Below are 16,939 nucleotides of genomic sequence, written 5' to 3'. Positions count from 1 at the left end.
GCCAGGTGCTTTGAAAAATGTGGCTCCTGCCTTAGCATAGCCAGAAATTGCAGATGAGGGAGTGTTTAAATACCTGAGAGGTACTTTCTCTGTGTAGAATGGCTATTGGTGGTGGTGTGAGGGCTCAGTGAGTTAGCACTTGTGAGGTGTTAGCCCAGGGTCACCACACGACTGCAATGGAGCTGTTGACAACATTGTTACTAAGAGATGAAGAGAAAAATATTTGAAACATTACTTGGGTGTTTAGCAAACAAAATAGATGAAGTGCCATCAATAGATTACTTTGGGAGTTCAGGGATAGGTATCCTAATTAATTCATACAAAAAGGGAATAGAGGCCCATCATGGAAAGTATCATGGAGACCGTGTGTTTCAGCTGGATCTTGAAAGATAAGGAGGACTTAGAAATGATGAGAATAGGAGCATTTCACACAAAAAGAATAGCTTGGACAAAAGATCAGAGAAAGGAAAGAATAGGGCCTGTTGAGGGTCCCAGATGGAGAGGCTGGCTGGCGACAGCATGCAACATGTGAAGAGGGGGTGTCAACTGCTGTGGCCAGACAGGCGCCTAGTGGAGGCTGCTGCTTTGGGCTGTGCTGAACGGTGAGAGCAGGCCCAGCTGGAAAGAATGGTCATTTATTATTTATTGTGTGCCAGGTGTTGTGCTGAATCCTCCACATAAAAATTTGACCGAGGAGCTGAAGAGAGTAGATTAAGATTTTTTGGTATCTCTTAGGAAGGTTTCTCTGGCCAAGGAATAGGTTTTAGCTAAGGTGGAAAGGGGGGGGGGAGTACAGTCTGATATCAAAGATGTTTAAGATTGGCTCATACTTTGGCAAATGTGTTTATTTAAAGAATACATGAGCAATGAGCCAATAAGATATTTTAAAATATACTTATTTAGTGTCAAATGTAGTCTTTTACATCTCAGAAACTCTCAAACTGCATGATTGGAAGGCTGAGACTTAGTAACTTTTGTCTTGTCCAACCTGTCTGGTGTTGCTGTTGCTTCATTTTCCATTTGTTATCATGAAGCTACGGAATGTTTCTAAAGCTAAAACAAAATGTGGTAAAGGAAGCTTACATCAGATGTCAGTATTTGAAATATTGATTCCTATGCTCCATTTCCAACAGTTCCATCATACCATAAAATCTTAATTTTAGGAAGTAGGACCTGTTTTATGTTTTATATAGACTATCCACACTCTCTCTTGGCTTCAACTCCTTGGGTATTTCCCTAAAATAAATATCATTTATTGCATGTTTACTAAATGTTAAGCACTTAACACATTATTCCCTTAATCCCTAAAATAATTATTCCAAAATTATAGATGCAGAAACTGAGGCTCAGAGAAGCTAAGTAATTTGCCTACGTTAGTATAAGTAGATTTCTGCTTAGGCGCCGGACTCCAGCCCCTGCTTTTACTCAACCAGCAGGAGCAGCTCAGTCACCTCTGGCAGTCTTCCAGGGGAAGCCAGCGTGGATACTGCAGTGTTTCTTAACAGTTCTGCCAGAAGTTTCGTTATGCCTTTCTTAGTTAAATTTTAAGGTTGCTTATTATGACAGTGTGCTTATTTTCACATTTCAAGAATGTCTTCCATCCAGTGTAGCAGTCCTGATTTTGATAGGAAGTGATCCTGGCCACATCACAGGTGAAGAGACCTGAGCTCAGGGAAGTGGCTAGGATCTGTTGTGGTACAGACCTCTATTTGTAAGATAGGAACACGAAATGAAGCTATCAGCTAGTGAATTCTGAAAATTTTATTAGGTCCTAAACTGTCTGGAATGATTCTTTAGATGGCTGTCCTTAAATACATGATATTTTTAACATTAATGATACTAAGGAACTTAATAGTTCGACCTTCAGTCTGACTCACGTGTGTGTACTGATCCATTTGCAGGGTTTGAATGCCGGTGTGGAAATGTTTACTGTGGTGTACACCGTTACTCCGATGTACACAATTGCTCTTACAATTACAAAGCTGATGCTGCTGAGAAAATCAGAAAAGAAAATCCAGTAGTTGTTGGTGAAAAGATCCAGAAGATTTGAACTCCTGCTGGAATACAAAATCCTTTGACCATCTGCAAACTAAAAATTGACTTGAGGTTTTTTTTCCTAGTCATTGGGAATGTAGAGCACTGTATCTTGCATAGACCTTTTAATCATGCATGTCATCAGAAGAATAGATTTTTGTTTTTGTTTTGAAAATGACTCTGAACATTTATTTCCATTGCAGTTTCTGTGGCTGAAAAGACTTAAGTAAACTTTACAAGTATTATCCTTTTAAGATCATTTTAATTTTAGTTGAGTGCAGAGGGCTTTTATAACAAACGTGAAGAAATTTTGGAGGGCCGTGATTTTTCCAGTATTAAACATGCATGCGTTGATCTTGCAGTTTATTTTCTCATTGTGTGTGTACATAGCTTTTCTCTGCAGCACGACCTCTGTCGATGGCGCCCCTTGGGGCACAGCTACTTACCAGTCACTGAATGTACCTTCATCCTTACGGCTGCTTTGGGGTTTTCATTAACAAAGGTTCTACATATATTAGCATATAGTTTCTTTGCACCCACTATTTATGTCTGAATCATTTGTCACAGGAGAGTGTGTGCTGATGAGATTCTAAGTTTGTGTGTTTTTAAATTTTTTTGAGCGAGGGAAGGAAAAGCTGTATGCATTTCATTGCCGACTGCAGGTTTCTTTCAGATTACGTTCATCGGTCTGTGTGTATACAATATGAAGAATGATCTGAAGTAATTGTGCTGTATTTATGTTTATCCACCAGTCTTTGATTAAATAAAAAGGAAAACCATAATTGTTCCCTTGTATTACTTTTTCTGTTATTCTTTCTGGTAGTTCATTTTGACTTTTGGTCCTTTAGTTTTCTACTATATTAGTTTTGTTCAAGTCCTGCTGCTGTTCCATGAACATCTATTTGTGACCAATCTTATGAGGATAAATTGTAATCTTAAATTCCTTTGAGTTGGAGGTGTCAGCATTTCTTTAACACCACGAACTACTTTCTGTCACGTAGATAGCAACTTTTCTAGCTCTTTTCTACATCCCGTCATGCTGAGTTAGCATCTGGTTAGGAGCTCCTTTTTCTGGTAGAATTCAAGAAAACCGAAAGGGCATAATTCAGACATGGCAGCTGGAGGATTGTAGATGAGAAAGACCATTTGTCCTGTGGTTTTCAAACTTATCTGGCAACCAATCTTTTTTTTTTTTTAAACATGAAACATAAAACGGGTGAAAAGCAGTATCTTAAAATACAAATACCTAGGCTTAAATTTGTTTACCACTACTTTATTTGTAAGTTCTATCTTAGTATGTAAGAATGGCTTAGCATGAAAATCTATAAATGTAATTTATTTAAATGTAATCTGTTAATTTATTACACAAACAGATTAAAAAGAGAAAACTGTTCTCAGTAGCCCAACAGATTCAGGCTATAAGTATTTAATAGAATTTAACACCCGTTCATGATGAGAACTCCTGATAAATTAGAACGAGGGAGGAATTTCTTTAAGCTGATAGTTTCTATGTAAACCCAGACAAACGAAAAGCAGGCATCTTTCAAAAAGAGGAAACTCATTCCCTTTTTTAAAAAGTCAGAAACGGGATCCCTGGGGTCGCTCAGCGGTGCCTGCCTTTGGCCCAGGACACAATCCTGGAGTCCCGGGATCAAGTCCCACGTCAGGCTCCCGGCATGGAGCCTGCTTCTCCCTCCTCCTGTGTCTCTGCCTCTCTTTCTCTCTCTATGTCTATCATAAATAAATAAATCTTAAAAAAAAAACAAAAAAAAAAACGAAGGGCTGCTGGCTGTCCTGTGCTTGTTCAAAATTAAGTTGGAGATCCTGTATTCAATAGAATAGTCAAAACAGTCCGAAAAAGGAAAAAGCACTGGATATTTACATGTTAGGTGTTTGTTCTTAGAGAAAATCCAGATGAATCTAGAGAAAGTACTAGACATAAAGAATGTGGTTAAGCAGCGAGTATGACATTAACTTTTGGAGGCTGGGTGCATTCCTGATAGTGGTAATAACTAGAAAACCAGAAGACAACTTTTATGGTAGTATCAACCCCACATACCTAGGAGATTAACCATACATATTGAAGGCCTCTTCAAGAAAAAATTCTAAAGTATTATTAAGAGACAATAACTGAGATTTCAGTAAACAGGAGGGACACATGTTAATGGCTAGGAAGACCATATAAAGATGCTGTGTAGGCAGCCCCAGTGGCGCAGTGGTTTAGCGCCGCCTGCAGCCTGGGTTATGATCCTAGAGACCCAGGATCCGAGTCCCATGTCGGGCTTCCTGCAGGGAGCCTGCTTCTCCCTCTGCCTGTGTCTCTGCTTCTCTCTCTCATGAATAAATAAAATCTTTAAAAATAATAAAGATGCCATGTGTCCCCAGAGAAACCTATAGATGCAACGCAATTCCAATCAAAATCCCACCAAGTTTTCTCCTGGAACTTGTCAATGCAATTATAAAGTAAAAGGTTAAAAAGATAAAGGGCTAGGGCGTTTTTGAAAAGAAAGGTCAGGGAGGTGGGCACTTGGCCTGACAGATGCTAGTGCACATTCACATGAAGCCACATTAAAGAGTTTGGTATTAGCTAAAGGATGTATGCACTTCCCAGTGGGATAGACTTGATTGCCCAGAAAAAGGCAGTATGTACTGAACTTTGGTGTAAGAGGTGGCATGTCACGTTGGGGAAAGTTAATTGATAATTTGAGCTAGAACAGTTGGTTATCTGTGTGGGAAAGAGTGAAAATTGACTCCTACCTCCTGCCCTAGGAAGTTATTGTCTTAAATGTAACACAAAATTTTCAAACTTGGGAAAAATGATAACTACTTCTTTGACCTTGAGATAGAGTACTACTTAAGACACAAAGCATTAACTGATAAATTTGATATTAAAATGAGGTATTTTATACCTAGGAATAAATTTAACCAACTTGGTAAAAGACCTGTACTCAGAAGACATTGGTGGAAGAAATTGAAGGTGATACAAATGAATGAAAAGATACTCCATGCTCATGGATTTGAAGAATTAATATTGTTAAAATGTCCATACTACCCAAAGTAATCTACAGATTCAGTGCAATACCTATCAGTATACTAATAGCATTTTTTCACAGAATCGGAATAAATGATACTAAAATCTGGAACCACAAAAGAGCCCAAAAGGATTTTAGTCCCATGCTTTAATGGAACTACCTCAAACTAAAAAGCTTTCACATAGTGAAGGAAACCATCAACAAGATGAAAAGGCAACCTCCCAAGGGGAGAAAATGATTTATCCAATAAGGAGTTAATATCCTATATATATATAAAGAATTCCTACAATTCAACAGCAAGAATTTTAAAAATGGGCAGAAGACCAGAGTAGGCACTTTTCTAAAGAAGACCTTACAGATGCCCAACAGGCACATGAAAAAGATGTTCCACATCACTCATCAGGGAAAGGCAATTCAAAACCACAAGGAGATCCCACCTCATGCCTGTCAGAATGGCTAAAATTAACCCAAGAAACAACAGGTATTGGCAAGGATGTGGAGAAAGGGGAATACTGTTCCCCTCGTACACTGTTGGTAGGAATGTAAACTGGTCCAACCACTGTGGAAAACAGTGGAGGTACCTCAATTAAAAATACCATACATTTCAATAGTTACACTTTGGACTGTTAGGGAAACCAAAAGCTAATTCAGAAAGATAAAAGCAGCATCATTTTTATTGCAGCATCGTCTACAGTAGCCAAGGTATGGAAGCAACCTATGTCTCCAGTGGGTGAGTGGATAAAGAAGATTTGTATATATAGGCACAATGTAGTATTAGTCATAAAAGAAATGAAATCTTGCCATTTGCAACAACACAGATGGACCTAGAGGTTATTTTCTTCAGTGAAATAAGAGACACATATTGTATGGTTTCACTCCTGTGGAATAAAAAAAAAAAAACAAAAACAGACATTAACTGCAGAGAACAAGCTGGTGGCTGCCAGAGAGGAGGTGGGTACAGTAGGTGATGGGGATAAAGAAGTACAAACTCATATTTAGAAAATAAGTCACGGGGATGAAAAGTACAGCACAGGGAATATAGTCAATAATACCATGAGAACTGATGACAGATGGTGATTCCACCTAACTGTGGTGAGCATTCTGAATGTATATAAATGCCAAATCACTGCCTTGTGTACCTGAAACTAATACAACGTTGTGTGTGTCAACTATATTTCAGCTTTAAAAGGAAAATGAGATCTTTTATGCACTAATACGTAATTTAAGATATCTTCAAAAAAAAAGAAAAGATGAGTTACAGATTGGGAGAAATTACAATGCAAATCAATACCAAAATGAGATACCCATTTTATATCCATTCAATTGGCAAAAATTTAAAAGTCTGGCAACATGTAGTGTTGGAGGGATCCCACATAACCTCTTCTAGGCTGCTGGTATTAGCCAAGAGTGGTTCAGTCCTTTAGAAGATTTGGGAGTTGCCTTTTATTTTTTAACCTTTTAATTGAAGTTTTTATTTATTTAAGTAATCTCTGTGCCCAACATGGGGCTCAAACTCACAACTCTGAGATCGAGTCACTTGCTCTTCTGACTGGACCAGCCAGGTGCCCCTGGTGTTATCTTTTAAAGTTGTACTTTCACACATCCTGACATGCAGAAATTTCAGTCCTAAGTATATACCCAAGAAAAACTTGCACATAGATAACAGGAGACATGAACAAGAATTTTCGTAGCACTGTTTACAGAAAGCAAAAACCTAGAAACAACCTAAGTCCCATTAAAGAATGCGTGAATAAAATATATAATCTCACAGTAGAATATTGTACAGTAATCAAAGCTAGTGATCCTTAGTGACAACAGAATAGAAGGCATAGTAAACCTTAGAGGCATAGTGAGCAAAATTTCAAAATATACAACATGCTCACCTATAAAAGTTTTAGTAAGATAACAATCCTTTGCGAGTCCTATAGATGTGATTTAGATGAAGAGAAAATAAGGATGGTATATGTAGAAGGGAGGAGGCAAGGGATGTGGTGCCATGTGGTCAAGCCCCCAACTCTAAAGAGTAAGTTCAGTTCTGTTTTCAGCAGGCTCCATGCCCAGTGTGGAGCCCAATGCAGGACTTGAATTCATGACCCTGAGATCCAGGCTAAAGCCAAAATCAAGGGTTGGACGCTTAACCAACTGGGGCCCTGATAGTAAGTCCATTCAGGATGCTTACATTGGATATAACTGAAGGCAGACTGTGTGTGAACCAGTGCTGAAAGTGTCATAAATCAAAGATTAAGACTAATTCAGTTTTCTGTACCTGAGTTCCAAAGTATTAAGTTATTTATAAAGCCATTTTGATAAGCACAGTTTGAAATTGAGGATAATATATGAAATGGGCTGTTGAATCAGCTCCAGCATTCAATTTGTAATTTACTTTTTTTTTTTTTTTTACAAAATTGTCACAAATCCATTCACTAAATATTAAAGCCATAAATCACAAATTGTCTCATAGTTAGGTCTTCATATCTAATTTGGGATTTCTATACTGAGATCTAGCAAAACGTCCTTTCCCCTAATTTTACTGGAATGCTAACTTGTGTACTTTGCAGTGAAATTATTCCTTTGCTTTAAGCTCGAGGCTCAGAAGGCCTGTTTTTTCCTGATGTGAAGATGGTTTATGCTAAAGTGATAATGGCTAGACAGCCCCCTTTTCCCCATAGGTTGTCTAGAACATCTAAATAGATACTCTTGGGAATTTAGGAAAGGACTCCTATTGTTTGTTGTATCTTTCCAAAGACTGGCTTCCTGGCCTTGTTTTTCCTCTTTTGTTAACACACAGCATGAAGAGTAGTTGAGAGAGTCAGTAGAATGGAAAATAAGGAATGCGGTCATGAGATGGATCTCTCAGCAACATCTGGGAACCTCTGTAGAGGGAAGCCTCCCAAAAGGCCAGGGATGTCTGTAACATCAAGCAGCAGCTCCAAGAGAGGCCACTGCATATCCCACAGGTGTTAAAAGAGTAAGGGAATATTATGAATAACTCTCTTTCCTCACAAATGTGATAACTTAGATGAAATGGACCAATTCCTTGAAAGGCATAATCTACCAAAATGCACACAGGAAGAAAGATAATCTAACAGGCCCGAATCAAAAGAAATTTAATCCACAATTAATTATCTCACAAAAAGGAAAGCACCAGGTCCAGACAGGTCAATTCTACCAAACATTGAAGGAACAAATTACTATCAATTCTCTGCAACCTCTTCCAGAAAATAGAAACAGAGGGACTGTTTCCTAACTCATTTTATGGGGCCAGCATTCCCATAATAACCAAAACCAGACAAAGACATTACAAGACAAGAAAACTAAAGCCTAACGTCTCTTATGAACATACGTGCAAAAATCCTCCACAAAATATTGGCAAATTGAATCCAATAATGTATAAAAAGAATTGTACCCCACAGCCGAGTGGGATTTATTTCAAGAGGCCGTTGACATCCAAAAATGAACTAATATGATCATATTCATAGGATAGGGTCATATCAACAGATGCAGGAGAAGCATTAATGAAACCCAACACCCATTCATCATTAAAAAAAAAAAAAAACTCAGGAAAACTAAGAATATGGAGAAACCTTTTCAGCTACATGAGAAACATCTATGAAAAACCTAGTTAACATCAGATTTAGTGGTTAGAAACTAGATGTTTTCCCTCCTAGATGAAACAAGACAAGGATGTCCTGTCTCACCTCCAGTCCTATTCCACATTGTGCTGGGATGCCTAGCTAATATAGTTAAGTCACCCCCCCGACCTAGAAAGAAAGAAAAGAAAGAAAGGAAAGAAAGAAAGAAAGAAAGAAAGAAAGAAAGAAAGAAAGAAAGAAAGAAAGAAAGAAAGAAAGAAAGAAAGAAAGAAAGAAGAAAGAAAGAAAGAAAGAAAGAAAGAAAGAAAGAAAGAAAGAAAGAAAGAAAGAAAGAAAGAAAGAAAGAAAGAAAGAAAGAAAGAAAGAAAGAAAGAAAGAAAGAAGAAAGAAAGAAAGAAAGAAAGAAAGAAAGAAAGAAAGAAAGAAAGAAAGAAAGAAAGAAAGAAAGAAAGAGGGATCCCTGGGTGGCGCAGCGGTTTGGCGCCTGCCTTTGGCCCAGGGCGCGATCCTGGAGACCCGGGATCGAATCCCATGTGGGGCTCCCGGTGCTTGGAGCCTGCTTCTCCCTCTGCCTGTGTCTCTGCCTCTCTCTCTCTCTCTGTGACTATCATAAATAAAAAAAAATTAATTAATTAATTAAAAAAAGAAAGAAAGAAAGAAAGGAAAGAAAGAGAAGAAAGAAGAAAAGGTTTATAGATTGCAAAGGAAAAAAATAAAACCATCTTTGTTCACAGATGACATGATTGCCAAATTTAGGAAAATTCCAAAGGATCAACATATAAATTCCTGGAATGAATAAGCAATGATAGCAAGATTGCCAGGCACTAGGTTAATATACAAGAGTCCATTGACTTAATGGACCAGCAACAACAACAACAACAAAATAGATTTGAAATAAACATGTTATTTTACATTAACACTGGCAAAAACATGAAACACTTAGGTAAAAAATCTAATATGTACAAGATTTCTGTCAGAAAGACTACAAAATTAATGAAAGAAATCAAAATCTAAATAAATGGAAATAAATCCATGTTCGTTCATTGAAGGATGACTCAGTATCCTCAAATTCTTCCCAAGTTGATCTATAAATCCAACACAATCCCAATCAAAATCCCAGCAGGTTGTTTGTGGATAGTGATAAAAGTGATTCAGAAGTTCCTGTGGAAAGACACACAGTCCTGGATAGCCAGGGCAGTATTGAACAAAGTCATAAGGTTGACACCACCAGACTTGAAGACTCACTACAAAGCTGCCATAATCTAGACTGTGGTCATGGTGGACGAATACATCAATGGAACAGAACAGAAAGCCCAGAAATAGACCCACATAAACAGTCAACTGACTTGACAAAGGAGCAAATGCAATTCATGGAGAAAAGAGAGTCTTCAACCAGTGGCGCTGGGACAACTGGACATTCACATGCAAAAAAAATGAATCTTGACACAGACCTTGAACTTTCACAAAAATAAAATGGATCATAGACCTAAATGTAAATCACAAAACTAGAAAACAAGAAAATCTAGGTGACTTTGGGTTTGATGATGATTTTTTAGATAAAATATCAAAAGCTTGGGCAGCCCAGGTGGCTCAGCGGTTTAGCGCCACCTTCAGCCCAGGGCGTGATCCTGGACACCCGGGATCAAGTCCCACGTCAGGCTCCCTGCATGGAGCCTGCATTTCCCTCTCTGCCTGTATCTCTGCCTCTCTCTCTCTTTCTCTCTCTCTCTCTCTCTGCCTCTCATTAATAAATAAAATCTTAAAAAATAAAATAAAATAAAACATCAAAAGCTTGACACGGGAAATAAAACACTGCTAGGCTGGACTTTATCAAAGTTAAAAATTGCTCTGTAAATGACCCTATTAAGAGAATGAAAAGACAAGCCAGAGACAAGCAGAAAATATTCACAAAACACATATCCGAAAAAGGACTTTTACCCAAAATATGTAAATAACTCAAACCTTAACTATGAGAAACCAACCCAATTGAATAATGGGCAAAATATCTGAACAATCACCTCATCAAAGAAGACATATGTTATGATAACCAAATGGAGAGATGCTCAACTTAATAAGTCACTGGGGAAATGAAAATTGACTGAGATACCACTACCTATGTATTTTTATAAATATGTTTATGTATGTGTATATATCACATGTGTATATAATAGCTAAGATTGAAAACCCCAAATGCTATCTCATTCATTGCTGGTGGGAACACAGCATGATGCAGCCACTTTGCAAGATAGTTTGACAGTTTCTTGAAAGATAGTTTGGCAGTTTATAAACATAGTCTTAACCCTACAAGCTAGCAGTTGCACTCCTAGGTATAATTTGTCCTTATGACTTAAAAATGACTTAAAAAGTCAAGACCTGCACACAGTCAAGACCTGCACACAGATGTTTTTAGCAGGTTTCCTTATAAACCTGCTAAATTCCCCAAAATTGTAAGCCACCAAGATGTCTTTCAATAGGTGCACGGACAAACAAACCATGGTCCATCCAGACAATAGAACGGTATCAGCGATGGAAAGAAATGAGTTGACAAGGCACAAAGACAGGGAGACATCTTAAATGTAAATTGGGAAGTGAAAGAAGCCAGCGTGAAAAGGCTGGCAACTGTGTATGACGATAGCGACAGAGTGGTGGTTATGGTCCGAGTGGAGGATGGAAGACAGGAAGCATAGACCGGCGAAGCGTGGGATTTTCAGGGCAGTGAAAGAAAGTCCGTATGATCCTGTAATGGTGGCTCAATGACATGATGCATTTGTCAAAGCTGAGGACTGGACAACACAAGGTGTAGAACCATACTGTCAACCATGGGCTTCAGTTGATGATAATGTATCAGTACTGGTGCATCAATTGTAACAAGTCCACACAAATCCAAGATGTTAATAATAGCAGACTGTTGGGGGTAGAAGATAAGTGGGACACTGTGTACTTTTTATTTTTCTGTAAACTTAAGACTGCTTTAAAAAACAAAGTCTAGGGACGCCTAGGTGGCTCAGCGGTTGAGCATCTGCCTTCGGCTCAGGTCGTGATCTTGGAGACCCAGGATCAAGATCAAGTCCCGCATCGGGCTCCCTGCATGGAGCCTGTTTCTCCCTCTGCCTGTGTCTCTGCCTCTCTCTGTGTCTCTCATGAATAAACAAATAAAATCTTTTTTTTTAAGTCTATTAGTTAAAAATGCCAAGTGCTCTTCTTTGATGGTAGGTTCAGACAAGTCTGTAGAGACCCCTGCAAGGTAGATTGGGTTGGGCCTGCTTCTCCTGGCTCTCTGGTTTGCTGTATTTTTTGGCAGCAGAGTAAACCTTTCACCCTTTTAAAACAATGTCCTGTTAAATTCCAGGGCCCTGGGATACCACCACAGACAGCAGCGGAGTCTGCAGGAGTGCTGTCTAGTATAGTAACCACCAGCCATGGGTGGCATTGTAAACTTAAATTTAAATAAGCTTAAATTAAGTAAAATGAGGACTTTGATTATTCATTCACAGACGACGTTTCAGATGCTCTGGTGGCTCTGTGTTGGGTAGCACAGATCTAGAACACCTTTGTCCTCGCAGAACTTTGTTAGATCACGGTGGTCTGGCCCAGTGATTGTGTCTGGTGTGGCTGCCCTGGTTTCTCCCCTCCGTGGTGGACGGGCGGCTTCCGGATGCCCCTGGGGTGTTCAGCACAGAGGGATGGGGGTGGGTCAGGGGCTTGGAATCAGACTCAGAGGAGGCAGATGACAGACAAGGAAAGCTTTTGGTCCAGAAACCTTAGGGAGAGAGAAACAGGCCTGACCTGGATGCTACATTCCTGGGGAATCTTAGAAGAAGGGAGCAGAGATGTTGATGAGCAGTTGGTGAGCAGTTCCTGAGAGAGGAAAGCCGCATCTGGGGGAGAGAGGCCCTGAGAATTGTCTGCTCCACACCTAATGGGGTAGAGATGGAGTGCATGGTAAGTGTCGAAATTCCTCTGCATTTCTGGGTGTGCAGGGAGACACACAGCTGTAATACAGTAAAAGGGCCCGGAAAACTCACTTGGGAAAAGGAGGAGTTTGGACAGAAAATCCTCCAGTATGTATTCATGTGAGACTGAGAAACAAAGAGATGAGTATCTTGCTGAAATCATGGGGATGGAGAATCTGAATTCAGAGTCCCTTGTTGCAGTGGTAACCATAAATGGAAACTCACTACATGCTACACATCATCTTGTCAGGCCACCTGTCTATCATAGTCTTCTTCTAAAGGTCTTCTAGATCAGCTTCAGTCCCCACATGGCTGTCAGGTGGGTGCTCCACCAAGACATGGACACACACAGTGGCACCTGGTACAGGTAGAGCAGCCTGAAGCCGGGCGGGGGGGGGCAGAAAGGGGAGACCTGGTGCTGCAAGCCCCCCCAAGGCGCTGGTTGGGCTGGTTCCCTTGGCTTTGCACTTGGGGAGTCTAGAAACCGGGAGCTGTGACAGAGGCCCCACGCTCGGATGGAGCGTGTATCTTCTCTCCTTCAGGCTCATGCCTGGAAATGTTTATTGCACACATTTTAGAGTGGGCATGTGTGTCATACATTTTGTCATCAGAGGAGTATGTATCCTATGCAAACCCACAGGATATTCTGTGCTCTCAAAGGAGCTCACCACGTAGGGGACCTTGGGGATTGCACTCGGGTATTTTGAGTGCCAGTGATGTCATAGGGTGGGTAGAAGGGTAACGGGTGGGCCTCCTGAGGACTTCAAAGAGGCCACCTGACCCATTACCCCCACTGCAGGCAGTGTCCCCCTCCTGCGTACCTGAGGGCCTCCAGTAGCTGTGCCCTTTCCCCTTCTCTTGCAAGGGAGTGAGGGGCGCGCCTGTGTGAAGGGGCCCCCAGTGCAGCTGCTGGAGCCTCTGGGTGCTGGACTGTAGCATCCGAATTTGGTGCCTCCCAGGCTCAAACCAGCCCTTGGCCGTGGAGGTCCTGAGAGCATCCGCACCCTCCGCCCAGGAGCCCGCGCACAGGCAGTCATGCTGGGAAACCCCCGCGCACACAGATCTTCATCCGTGGGTTCCCCAGGCACCGCAACGTCTTCAGCTGCTGAAACTGGCCACGTGGAAACACATTCAGGAGAAAATTACAGGGACTAATAACCAGAGCAGAGAGTAGGGTGGTGGGGTTGCGGGCAGTCGTTTTGTCTGCAAGGGGTGTAATGGACATGCTCAACGCATCCCCCTCCCCAAAGGGAAGGAGGAAAGAGAATACAGCGTATTTGCAAGTTAGTTCGCATGGTTTTTTGCCAAATGGAGAACAGCTTCGGCGTTTTCAGGCACGATGTATAATTAGTGGGTTGGCGAGTCTATTTTAAAACTATAAAATCTTCCTCCCCCTCAGCTCTCTCCTGCCCACACCCCTGCCCACAGGCACATGTGCCCCACGCCCCTCCCCCAGAAGGGCTGTTGGTTCTGTGTCTCCGAGGCCCTCACCAGCCCGCTGAGCTCAGCAGAGCTGTCGCTGAAGCTGCCAGGGTGGGAGCCGGCTCTCGGCCCAGGCCCCCGGGGGGGGGGGGGGGGCTCACTGGTTACTGATTCCTGGCCTTCGCTCCGCCGTTGGATATTAACCCCTCTGTATTTGCAGAGCACCCGTCCGGTGCCCGCTGTGGGCTGGGTGTTGGCAGAGCGGCGTACCAGACGTACCAGACGAGACACTTCGAGCCGTAGGAGGAGGAGCCGGGCCAACAGCACAGAACCTGGGAACAGCTCCGGGCCCTCAGCCCAGGCAGCCCTGGAATCAGGCCCCTGGTCAGGCCTCAGGACAGCTGCAGCACGCCCCTCCTCTTCCCCCTTCTGGAACCTCCTGAAACCAGCCAGACCACCTGCCTCTGCCACATCTGCCTTCATCCCTCCCAGGGCAGATTAACCATGGTCGGGGTGGGAGAGCCAGGGGGCTGGGCACGGCGGAGCCCCTGACCTGGAGATCGAGGGCTGGCTCCGGTCACTTCGGGGCCTCGGGTCGGGGGCAGCGCTGCCTCTGCTTTCAGGCCCTCCGCTCACGGGACTCCTGCAGCTTCCAGCCTGTCTTCCCTCCAGGCCGAAGGCAGGACAGCCTCCCTGCCTCTGCACCCACACTGTGCCATTTCCCAGGGAGCCCCGAGGACCGGTCCCCGGCCACTCTGCTAAGTGTGCTGGATGTGATGTGATGTCATCCTGCTGCACTCACAGCCCCTTCTCATTCGCATGTGCACCTCAGGTGATTCCAGATAATGCCTGGAATCTACCCTAACACATTCTCTCTTCCTCCCCCTTCCTCCCCTCCCCCCTCCTCCCTCCCCTCCTCCCCCTCTGCTTCGTGTTCCTCCTCCTCCTCTTCCCTCCTCCCCCCTCCTCCCTCCTCCCCTCCCTCCTCCTCCTCCCGTACATCACTCACTCACAGGTATAATACTGTATTCTAACTGCAAGTTACATGCTACGCGTCTTACTGCTGACCTCGTTGAGAAGGCAGAGCTGTTTCAGCAGGGATGAATGAGCAAGGGGTCCGGGAGGGAGGAACTGAGGCCTGGCTCTGAACAGTGAAGATCACTGAGGCTGATGTAGGGAGGAGGACAGTGGGAAGTGGGCAGAAGAGTCCCAACTTCTTCTTTATGTGTAGGTCTTTCTGTCTGTTGTTATTATTATTCGTCAAAAAATGTTTTTGAAGGAAAAGGGCTATTTTTTACAAACCAAACCTCGGGATGGTTCTACAATCTTTAAATGTTCTTCATTAAAATAATGTCTAGGATTTCGGCTTAAATTTATTTTCAGTCCGCTCTACTTGTGTAGTCCTTGATTCATGAACATCTCCTCCCAACTTTATGGAGGTATAATTGACACATAACACTGTGTCACTTCAAGGTGTACAGTGTATTGACTGATACGTTTACCAGTTGCAGGATGATTAGCACCTCCATCCCATCACACAGCTACCAGGTCTTTTTTATGATGAAAACATTTAAGATCTACTCTCTTGGGATGCCTGGGTGGCTGAGCGGTTGAGCGGTTGAGCGGTTGAGCTTTTGGCCCAGGGCATGATCCTGAAGTCCTGGGATTGAGGCCCGTATCTGGCTCCTTGCGAGGAGCCTGCTTCTCCCTCCACCTGTGTCTCTGCCTCTCTCTGTGTCTCTCATGAATAAATAAATAAAATCTAAACAAAAAAAAAAATCTAATCTCTTAGCAATATTCAAGCATATGATAAAGTATTACCAATACAACCACCACACTGTATATTAGACCTTCAAACTTAGTATATTTTAAAGATTTTATTATTTATTTGAGAGAGTGAGCACATGTGTGTGAGAGAAGCACAAGCAGGAGCAGAAGGAGAGGGAGAAACCAACTCTCTGCTGAGCATGGAGCCTGATGGGGGCCTCCATCCCTGGACCGTAGGATCACAACTGAGCCAAAGGCAGACACTCAACCACTGAGCCACCCAGGCATCCCCAAACTTAATTTAAAAAAAAAATTAAATGAAGCATAGTTGGCATACTAGTTTCAGATGGATAATGTAGTGATTCAACACTGTGTGCATTCTCAAGGGCTCACCGAGGTAAGTGCAGTCCCCTCCTGTCACCATACAAAGTGATTACAATATTATTGACCATATTCTCTGTGCTGTATGTTTTTTAATCCCTGTGACTTTTTACTTTATAACTGGAAGTTTGTACCTCTTCATCCTCTTCACTCCTGTCCTCTGTCTCCCCACCTCACCCTTCTCTGGCAACCACCACTTTGTTCTGTGTCTAGGAGTCTGTTCCTGTTCAGTTTGTTTTGTTTTTTAGATTCCATATGAGTGAAATCATATAGTATTTGTCTCTGACTTATTTCACTTAACATAAGTGCTCATAAATGGCAGGATCTCATTTTTTTGATGTCTGAGTAATACTCCATTGTGTGTGTGTGTGTGTATCACAGCTTTATGCATTCATCTGTGGGTGGACAGGTGGGTTGGTTGCTTATCTTGGCTATTGTAAATAACGCTGCAGTAGATGTCGGGGTGCATGCATTCTTTTTGGTATCAACTCATTAGCTTTTGATTCTAACGTAAAAATTCCAATGCAAATCAACCAAAAGTCAGTGTTTCAAATACTAGTTTGTGTATTAATAAGTAGTGCGCAGCCTATACTTACATAATTTTAACTTTTTAAGAATTTCAAAATTTTTAAAAATAATTTTATTAGATCTCTAAGAAATTTACATTTATATCATAAACGTACTTTCAATCAGTGATGACCACTTTGCTTTTATAGTAGTGTTCTCTCCTTTTCTGATTGTCTTCTTCATAAAGAAG

The 16,939-nt window shown here is 41.9% G+C and overlaps 1 protein-coding gene across 9 annotated transcripts in view; it reads left to right on the top strand.

Moving 5' to 3' along the window:
• ZFAND6 (zinc finger AN1-type containing 6) overlaps nt 1-2,816 on the top strand; it is a 64,407-nt gene extending 61,591 nt beyond the window's left edge. For all 9 annotated transcript variants that reach the window (XM_041751789.1, XM_041751792.1, XM_041751796.1 and 6 more), the window contains one exon: nt 1,902-2,816. In XM_041751789.1, coding sequence (XP_041607723.1) covers nt 1,902-2,050 — 149 coding nt within the window. In that variant the 3' untranslated portion in view covers nt 2,051-2,816. The remainder of the gene's footprint in view (nt 1-1,901) is intronic.
• The last annotated feature ends 14,123 nt before the right edge of the window (nt 2,817-16,939 follow it).

This window comes from Vulpes lagopus, chromosome 4, assembly GCF_018345385.1.
Source record: "Vulpes lagopus strain Blue_001 chromosome 4, ASM1834538v1, whole genome shotgun sequence".
Lineage (NCBI taxonomy): Eukaryota > Metazoa > Chordata > Mammalia > Carnivora > Canidae > Vulpes > Vulpes lagopus.
This window is presented reverse-complemented; position numbering and strand designations above follow the sequence as displayed.